Raw genomic sequence first — 9,662 nt, forward strand, 5'->3', positions numbered from 1 at the left:
TCATTCAATTTTGATTTTCACGTTAGCTCTCCAGCCTACGAGTGGAGTTTTAGCTGAGCGATTGTTCTCCAAAATCATCGTGACTCTGATCAATATTTCCAAATGTTTACCCTTGGAGACTATTCGACCTAGAGCAATAAGATTGATTATTTGCCAACTAGCTACGCATTTGATTTTAAAGCAATTACTTTTCAGTCTTCACTGTCCTTTGGGATATTCCCAGTGTTCCAAGCCAACGCCAAAGCCCCCCAAAAATCTCGCAACATCACAGCTTACGGCTAAAGTATGGCCACAGCCCATGAGCGCAATTTCGACTAGTTGCCAGACAAACTCAAGAACAACTTCACTCCGGCGAAAATGAGCAACATACCCACCAAACACGCAAATAAGAAAGCTCCAAAAAAGACATGTTCCACTGGTCGAGGGAGCTTCTTACGTCCTCGGCCTTCCAACAGACCTACTTCCTTGCCAAACTTCTGCTCAAGATCCGGGACCTACAGATTTAAGGTTCAGTGATCTACATCATCAAAAGCTCAACAAGAAGATAACACTTACGAACTTGAAATCGAAAGGACCATTGCCACCTGCCAGACCAGCATTGTCCGTAACAGCATCATAAAGTGTCTTTCTAAAGTACTATCAACAATGGTAAGCAATCATCCAGCCTCGAGCAAAGACGCGAAGACTGACTCGAATCATGAATCCATCCAAGGCTGGAATTAACTTCTGGCTATAAGCCAAGGAAGCAACAATGACATTGTGCCCAGCGAAAACGAGGTAATAGTACAAACTAGGTCTACCAAGTCCCAGGGCATCGCACATTGCGTGTCCGTTCATCCACCGGCAGCCTGCTTCCATGAAAGACCGTGAGAGGTACGCTGGTGGTTGGTCTTCGAGCCACTTGATGAAGTTGTGGGCGAGGATCTTTGAGGTCTTGTTTGGATCGAGCTCATAAAGTAGCATGGTCTCCATGACGGCCTTGGCCTTCTCAGGCGTCTCCCAATACTCGGTTGGCGTACCAGTGAGGTAAGCGACATAGCGGAACAGAGCAATAAAGTCTTCGATCTCTTGCTTGTTGGGATAGATTCCCACCTTGGGGAAGCCATCCCACATCGGACTGCAACAAAATAGACTGATGGCATGGAGGCTGTCGAGATCGTTCACTGGCGCACCGTATTTCTCAATTGGGAAGTATTCTGATCGGGAGCGTGCCAATTTGAGGATTCGTTGGCGAACTGAGGCATGAAGAAGACGAACTCGGATGGTAGAAGTGTGACCCTCTCCTCCAGGTTGGATCGACTCAAGGGAGTAGGTGACTTGAATGAGCCAAGTGAAGGTCTCAATGACACGAGACAGCAAGTTCTTGATGGAAAAGCCGCCAGTTCGAGCGAACACTTCGGCGATACCTGGCGAGGCCTACAGTGTTCGTCAGCATGACTGAACCTAGAACATGGAGTCCATGAAGACCTACAGAGTTCTCCCGAATGAAGCCTTGTAGTGCAAAGGCAGTGCTGTTGGCTACAGCATATCGAGCAAAGAAACTTTGAGCACGTTCGATTTGCTTCCAATCAACGAAGTCGGGGACAGAGTGAAGTTCATTCCAGAACTCTTCTAGAATACCATTATCTTCATAATTGTTCTTGAGTACAGTGTAGAGATCCGGCTTGGCAGGTGAAGGAGCTCCTGCGAGGTGCTCAACCTTGGTTTCAGCAACGATGGCTTGGAACTTCTCAAGTGCGTTTGAGCCAAGATCGTCATAGTTGGATCTTAGTCGATCAATCTCTTCTCGAGAAAGATGCTCATCAGTCCACTGAAAAGAATAACCCCACCTCTTGCGATGGTTGGCATTAATCTTGCTGCTTGTGGACATTCTGCTGGTTGGAGAAGGGTGCTATTCTTTGATGATGTATACTTCGAGACGTGTGCTCGAAGTTTATGAAGGGAAAAGGTGTTGTTTCCAGTGTTCTTCCAAACGCTGCCAATCAAACTTTGGGAAAAGTCGAGCATGTGACTTTTTTGTAACTCAGAAGGGAAGGACCACAACACCGACTAACCTACTGCATTCACCGATATCGCCCCCTAGAATCTGTCACATCGTACGACTTCTAGAGTGGCCGGCACCGGTAGGCACTAGGCTGCCACACTTGATTGTATCGTACTTGCCCTATTGTCTGTATTTCATGAGACCCCAGTCACTATCACACAACACGAAACACAAATCAGAATCATAGTATCGAACGCAACAACTGACATCAAGCAAGACAAGCCCAATGATGCTCGACCTTCAGAATCCTGATCAGTCTGACTGGCATTTTGCCGTTGAAGCTCCACCAGGCAAAGTCAGTGTCGTGATTCCTGATTTATTCTCCTCGTTTCTGTCACTTCCTCCACGAGTCAATCCACTGTACTTGAAGGTCAAGGCGGAATCAGAGGCATGGTTTTCTGAGTAAGTCTTGTCTTTCTATCTTATTTTTCCGTCAATACCTAATGATCGAAAGGAAACTAGGAGCGAATCGGAATGTGTCTAGAAAGATCCAAAAGCTCGACTTCGCCTGGTTCTGTTCTATTGCGGCCCCGGAAGCCAACAAAGAGGAGTTAAGGACTCTGTGTGACTGGGGAAACTGGGTAAGCCTATTCCATCTCTCACTAAGCCTGCTCAAGTGCTCGCTGTGCTCTCAAGGACAGGTCACAGAGGTTCGATGCCGTTATGTGGATGTCTCCCTGGGACCATTTTATCCCAAATTCCCATCCTACACAGGACAATGTGTTGATCCAAGTTTGCTTTCTCCTGTATGACTACCTGCAGAGGGACATTTGCTGACAAGTCTTGCCTTGTAGGTGTTTCCATTCGATGACAGTGAGTCTTCTGCAAGCAAGCATTGAATGTCATGTATACCTAACATGACAGCGTTCGATAATGGAGATTTGAGATCGGATGAGATCATAGGTCGGCAAGTGTTGAACAGTCTTCTGTCAGTGATGCGTGACTGCCGCACGCAGGCAGACACACACTCTGAGAAGACGGTTTTGGTGGAAATACATGATACTATTTGGGAACGTGTTGTCAAGGTGTGTTCATTACCGGTATCAAATATATCAATTAACATGATACAGTCATCTCAACCGTGTATGATGTTCAATTGCTGATTTGACTTCAATCTCCGCTGACTCAACTTTCTCATAGACGTACAGCAGAGATTCGCAGTCGCAATGGAGCTTTACTGCGAAGGAATCATCGCGCATGTTGGTCACTTCTTCCAACACAAGATTCCGAGTCTGGAAGAATACATGGCGGTTCGCAGACGAGGGGTTGGTGTATTGCCAGTCTTCGCACTGATGGAGTGAGTAACCCCTGTGATAGATTCTAGAGCTGACCTCCAGAGAGATATGCACACAATATCAAAATTCCAGAAAACATTTACAATAGCACAGCTATGCGGGAATTGAGGAGAATCGGAATCGACGTGGTCTTGATGTAAGTCCCCGATCAATTGCACCATGGAAGCTGAGCTCACAAGAGAGTAGCCAAAACGACATTCTGTCGTACGCGAAGGAACAGGTAGAGTCTCACTTTCTCGAGCTTCAACTTCAACTAATGGGATTGTAGGAAGAAGGGGTACCTCATAACCTCGTAACTGTCTTCCGGACGAATGGCATGTCAATTCAAGATGCATTCGATCAAGCTGGAGAGATGTTGAAGCATTGTTATCGCGACTGGTACCTCGCCCAAGCTGAGCTTCTGCAATATGGCGAAGCTATTGATGCACAGCTTCAGTTGTACATGATCGCAATTCAGAATGTAATGACTGCAAGTCTGAACTGGCAGTAAGTGTATTGTTCGGCATTTATGCGTCAGTTTGCTAATTTTCGATTTCACAGCTTCAAGTCCACTCGATACTTTGGAGACAAGAATGATTCGGTGCGCAGATATAGGAGAATCACTGTCCTTGAAGACCCATAGATGTGTCAGGGTCGAGAAATATCGGCGTAAACAATGGCTTAGAAGGGTTGCTTGAACTCATCCGGTAACTTGCTAACATATTGTACATTTTTGTTTCTGGTGAAGAATTCGGAAGTTTTCGCAATCACGTGCTGGCTTTTATCTCTGCTTAACTAGGTACTTGCAGGCTTTACAATTAAATGAGCTACCGAGGTCTTGACTGATCGCTGTCTGATAACTTCATGTAACAATCCATTGTGCCCTTTCTTTGTATTATCACATAAAGTATTCCATCATCCATGGACTGTACTGTACTCGACAAATTATCCAGAATGTGTACTTAAAGCTCTAGATCTGTCATGAAAGATCGATCAGAACAAAGAAATAAGAAGACCTTGCTAGTCTAATAAAGCTCGGTTTTGAAGGAAATCCACAAAGAAATTACTACAATACGAACAATGGCAACAAAGGCACAACGTGAAACAATCCCATCACCGCACCTACATCCATACACTTCAAAACCCCAGGACTCTCCTCCGTATACCATCCGCCAACAACTCACTTACAGTAAAACATCACAACACTACAAAACCCAACACCACAACACCACAAACTCCCTCAAAATGTGCAACCACAAACGCGTCATCTTTGCCTGCAACCACTTCGCCTGGGGCACCCAAGCCTCCCCCTGCCAAAGGCAAAAAGACTACAACGCGCACCTCACCAGCTATTCCTGTGACACGATGAACTCGCATCCGCTGCATACAATTACCGTGCAAGCTTTGTGCGAGAGGTGCGAGAAGAAGCGGAAAGCGACGGATGTAACAGTGTCGAAGCTGAAGCTTGCGTTGATGGAGTTGAATGCTACGGTTGCGAGGATTAGGGAGAGAGGTGAATTTGAGGGGACGCGATGAAGTAGAGAGAGAGAGAATAGAGACGAGGAAGGTAGGTTAGCTAGCGCGAGCTAGATGAGGTTTGAATGAATAAAGAATGAATATACATCTACTCAATTTTGAATGTTTCATGTATGATCGAATGGAAATCGCGACCGTAATCCCACAGCCCCGCTACTTACTTCCGAGTAAGTAGCACAGAAATCGACATCTGAAACTCGATCGCAATGAAATGAATGTTCTCGTAGAGGTAGATCCTTTTCAAAGTAGACTCGCTAAAAGCCAGGGGTTCGCTTCGGATAAGGGGGTCAAATCCTCAGAAGATGCAGCCTTGCGTTCAGTGAAAATGATACGCTTGCGAAAAGCCTATCGATGCTCCCGGTAATTTACTGTGGTGCGTGTTACGAAAATTATTGGAATGCTCAAGTTATTGTTTGGACTTGGTGAAAACCAGCGCGCGCTATTTGCGCTTTCCGCGCGTTTGGCGCAGTCTGCGCTGCTCGCGCTGTTTGCGCTCTCAGCGTCCATTCCATCTTCGATTTCTTCTATTGTATTCTTCTCTCCATCTGCAAAGAAGATCACATCGCCAACCAGAATGTACTCTTGGCGAACCATCTTTAGTACGCTGGAGAGTAATTGAATATTTGTCGTTTGGTTGAGTGAGAGGGAATTTTATTTTGGTGAAAAGAGAAAATTCGCAGCATGAAAGATTCATGGCTAGCACGAGCTGTTTTGCGCACCATCTGTACTTACTCTAAACATACACTCTCTAAATCCAACGTAGCAGTTCAAACATGCACTGAGGATCTGAAATTGCTCATATGACGACGGAGAAACAGTACTTTCTTCTGTTCAAGAAGCCAACGTCGCAGAAACCATACTCTGCAAATTCGCAACCGCAGCCGTTGATCTCCAAGCCGACCAATTGTGGTTATAAAGACCTATTTCAAAGAACGTCAGCATCTACTCATCATCACCTGCAAAGAAAACTCACCCCACGTCTCATCATAATCCTGCGTCCCAGACCGAATATAATAACTCCCCGCCAAAACCCAAATCATCCACCCCACATGCTGAGCCGGCAGATAGCTATGCAAACAACTCGCATAGACCCCCGTATAGCTCCCATCCGTCTGATCGTGTCCCCATTCCGTGACCACCATCGGCATCGTGTTCGTCTGTGTTCCGCTAAGAGTGCTGAATCCGTTCCCCGTTAGATCACTTTGCAGCGTGCTGCAGCTTGACACCGAATTTTCGTAGTCGTGCAGCTCGAGGACCATTTTATCCCAGTACGGGAAGGAGGTTTTGTTGAAATAAACGGAGGAGCCGAGATTGGTGCCCGCGACGATAGGCGTGAGAGTCGTGTCGAAGTTGAGGCCGGAGAAGAAGATTAGGATGTTGGAGTTCGCGGTGTTGATTATTTTCGAGGCGGCGACCATGTTAGTGTACCAGTTGTCCCAATTATAGTAGTTGTTAGTTAGCGTGGTGTTGTCAGAAGGTGTCCTGAGTTCGTTTCGCATTCCGATGGACATCAGGTTTCCCCATGATTTGCCCTACTTGGTCAGTATTTGAGGATGAGGGGGGAAGAGGGAGACGAACGTGAGTGACCATGTATTCCAACCCACGCTTCCAATTTGCGACGTTGAAATATGTGTCTCCGAACCATGCATTTCCGTCTGTGGTCGAGCAACACCAACCTCCTTTTGACATGTGATTATCGAGATGGACGTATATTTCCTGCTTCAGGCATTCGGCGGCAATTGCATCGTAGACCTGCCATTATTTTCAGCACACTCTGCAAAATAAATAGGGGCTTACAACCAACCTGCAATCTAGTAGTGCTCGCCGAGAACGAGGGATTGTTCTTCAACACTTTGTTATACACGACGGGACCATTCGTCGTTCCCAGCGCTTTATTGAAAGCAGTCGCAAGCGTAACGTCTCCTCCATTATAGATATCGTCGATCATCTCAATGGCGAACGTAAGTCGAATAGCGTTCATTCCCAAACTCTTGATCCCAGAAACGATGGAAGCGATAGAGGCATATTGCAAGCCTTCAGGTATCATAACATCTGCCGCACCTGGCCAATTGACACCAGCGTACGTGACATTCTGGCCTAGGGAATTATGGATCCATCGCCCAGACGTGACGAGTGGTCCATTTGGCCATGCGCAGAGGCCACCGACAACTCCCCAGGTGAGGACGATGATGCTGGGAAGATTGAGACGCATCGTGTGTGCTCAATTGAGGAAATAGCATCTGCTAGAGCGATGAGAAGACATCTCGTCATCTTATATATGGATAACATGGAAGAACAACAATACCTACCGAAAGCTACCAAAGACCCACCCATCGTTTATCCGCTCCATTAACCAAACAGCATCTTAACTTGGTGATTCTGCCCCGAGAGCCCCAAGACTGGATGGACCGTTGAACGAACTATAGCAACGACGATCATGCGTTCAACACTAGTTTAAAACATGATTGATAGATCAGATCTCATAGTAGACTTTGAGATTCGAGGGACCCCGCAATTTTATATGACATCCTTGTGTATATCGGCGGGATGTGCCTGAGATAGATCGTGAATGCCGAGATATCCTTGTCTGGTTGCACGTGGGCCTTGATTGGAAAGGGAAACGAGGGGATTTGAAGCTTGTTTAGCCGGATTGTGTGTATCCGCGAACATCCCCGAATGAGCGTCACGAGGACTGATGTTACATTTGCCGCCTTGAGTCTCGGATCTTGCCTCGGAACATTCTGCTTGCGGTCGATTACTCGGGAGTGACAAGTCCTTACTTGCAACAAAACATGATCAGATTTTATATATCTATGTGTAGATTATAGGCCGATTCGAACAAGATCCACAGTAAAATCAATCATCTGGAAAGGCAGCTGATGCTGCGCCATCGTCCCTGAACCGCAACTGGCAGTACCAAGACCTTGGTGAGCTCTGTCGATACGGAAGATAAATCTATCGCTCCTTCTTAACTTATGCGGATGCTTCGCCTTCGCCAACTCGTGCGCCGAGCATCTTTGCAAATTGAGATCGAAACCGACTTGTCGTGCTGGTTTCTCGAACTTAAGTACCGCCTGAATCCCAAATCCTTTGTTGTTTGTGAGCTGAACCCATCGAGTATCTGTTCTATTGCCATTCTCTTGCGGAAATTCGTACTTCGTTATCAATTCGTCTACGTTGCTGGACCAGACTCCAGTTTTCGTAGCTTCTTTCTTGTCGTTGTAGCTTTCTCCTGGTCCACGACCGAATCATTTAGCAGCCTGCAAGGAATTGTCCAAATCCATTTCTAGGCCGAAGCGGGGAAGGGTCTCTGGCATCGGACCTCGTGGATTGGCAAGAATGTGAACTCTGAGTTCGCCGTCTCCATGGATGGTATATGTAGTCGTTGTGTCAAATCCCCACGCAAGTACCGGAGGGCTGATCCAGCTTTGTACCACTATTGTGGCAGTACTAGATGGTTTCTGGCTGCACTGCACTGATCGCACCTGTTGTCTTGTTGTTTCAAGCAATCCGGCCCGGACAGCTTCCACACCTCTGCGTCGTGAGGAACATCGTTGTCTGTAGGTGCTCGCCAGAACGTCAGTTGAGGCCCATTCGTCTCATCAAGGATATCATTTCCTCTGATCGACCACTTCGTGATCTGAGCGGATATCTTGTCAAATTTGAACACGAAATCATCATTCATCAAGCTAAAGTCAGAGCGAGCATATTCGCAAAGGACAATTGGCTTTTTGAAGTTATCTCCTTCTTCGAGTGCCTTGTGGATCATGTCTGGTATTGGCAGGTACATATAACTGAACATGTCCGCAGTGATCGCTTTGGCATCGCCTTCACAATGTACTGGCCGGGTTGGGTCTTCCAATTTCGCCCAATCGTACATAGCTTGATGGTTTTGGCCATGGAAGGCCTCGGTTCCGAGACTCCAATAATCACGCTGGGGTGATTCTTGTCCCGGTGAACCAGCTGCCGCATTCTCTCGACGTAAGCAGCATTCCACGTTGGGTCGTCTAAGGTGAATTTTGCTGCTTCGCCAAATGTCAATAGCTTCTGTTCTTCGTAGGGCATGCTTTCTGGTATTGCCTTGGATCGAGCAACCGCGTCGTAGAAGCCATGACCTTCTAAGTCTGCTTCGTCCATAACATACAGTCCAAGTTCATCAGCCATATCATACAACTCAGGAGATGAAGGACAATGTGAGCATCGAAGCGCATTGATGTTGTGCTGTTTCATGAGCAGTAGATCTCGACGAACTCCTTTGGAACGGCCCTGCGGAGCTCTGGGTGATGATCGTGTCGGTTGACAGCCCTCAGAATAATAGCTCTGAGAACGACGAGTATTTAATGTCGTGTACCTCGGATCACGATCAAAGGTGTCAAGTTAGACACGACTTTGTTAGTGCTTACCTGCGTATCTCCTCGTCTACACACTCAGAAAATATCAGGGTCCAATGTTGTCAGCAAGATTACAAAGCTTGAAAGCTCCGAATTCAATAATGGAGGATGCAAGGGGCTGACAAGCGTTTTCTGTACTACTTAGCAAACTGCAGGCTACTCTAGTCTAAGATATATAATTTCCGACATACCTAAGTCCTTGATCATTTGCGTCTCGAGGTTAAAAGAGAGACGAACTACTATATGCTGTTTGGCTAGCCGCGCGTCTAGTCGGCTGACTAAGCAACCTTGACAGTTCCAACAGTGGTTGACACTACTCTCTACGCACGGACCAAAAACACCGAAATTAAATTTTCGCGATCAACAATAATATCAACAATACACATCACTTAACAGAATGGCACCACCAACGCGATC

The 9,662-nt window shown here is 46.6% G+C and overlaps 4 protein-coding genes across 4 annotated transcripts; 1 reads left to right on the forward strand and 3 right to left on the reverse strand.

Moving 5' to 3' along the window:
• Positions 1–314: 314 nt before the first annotated feature.
• Positions 315–1,870, reverse strand: LY89DRAFT_710298 (uncharacterized protein; the record flags this gene model as incomplete). Its single annotated transcript, XM_018217818.1, has 4 exons — positions 315–494; positions 556–636; positions 691–1,416; positions 1,472–1,870. The coding sequence occupies 4 exons, from the start codon at positions 1,868–1,870 to the stop codon at positions 315–317; spliced, it is 1,386 nt and encodes a 461-aa protein (XP_018065492.1).
• A 335-nt stretch (positions 1,871–2,205) lies between these two features.
• Positions 2,206–4,025, forward strand: LY89DRAFT_722991 (putative pentalenene synthase). The gene is made up of 10 exons (XM_018218779.1): positions 2,206–2,446; positions 2,499–2,625; positions 2,839–2,857; positions 2,909–3,069; positions 3,115–3,127; positions 3,185–3,341; positions 3,386–3,475; positions 3,526–3,559; positions 3,608–3,825; positions 3,880–4,025. Exons 1-10 carry the CDS (start codon positions 2,271–2,273, stop codon positions 3,959–3,961), a joined length of 1,077 nt encoding a protein of 358 aa, XP_018065493.1. The 5' UTR covers positions 2,206–2,270; the 3' UTR covers positions 3,962–4,025.
• Positions 4,026–5,685: 1,660 nt separating this feature from the next.
• Positions 5,686–7,066, reverse strand: LY89DRAFT_739346 (glycoside hydrolase; the record flags this gene model as incomplete). Its single annotated transcript, XM_018220456.1, has 4 exons — positions 5,686–5,774; positions 5,828–6,386; positions 6,433–6,606; positions 6,659–7,066. 4 exons carry the CDS (start codon positions 7,064–7,066, stop codon positions 5,686–5,688), a joined length of 1,230 nt encoding a protein of 409 aa, XP_018065494.1.
• Positions 7,067–7,676: 610 nt separating this feature from the next.
• Positions 7,677–9,018, reverse strand: LY89DRAFT_674483 (galactose mutarotase-like protein; the record flags this gene model as incomplete). Its single annotated transcript, XM_018213446.1, has 4 exons — positions 7,677–8,086; positions 8,177–8,339; positions 8,387–8,625; positions 8,733–9,018. 4 exons carry the CDS (start codon positions 9,016–9,018, stop codon positions 7,677–7,679), a joined length of 1,098 nt encoding a protein of 365 aa, XP_018065495.1.
• Between the last annotated feature and the right edge of the window lie 644 nt (positions 9,019–9,662).

This window comes from Mollisia scopiformis, assembly GCF_001500285.1.
Source record: "Mollisia scopiformis unplaced genomic scaffold LY89scaffold_24, whole genome shotgun sequence".
Classification (NCBI taxonomy): domain Eukaryota; kingdom Fungi; phylum Ascomycota; class Leotiomycetes; order Helotiales; family Mollisiaceae; genus Mollisia; species Mollisia scopiformis.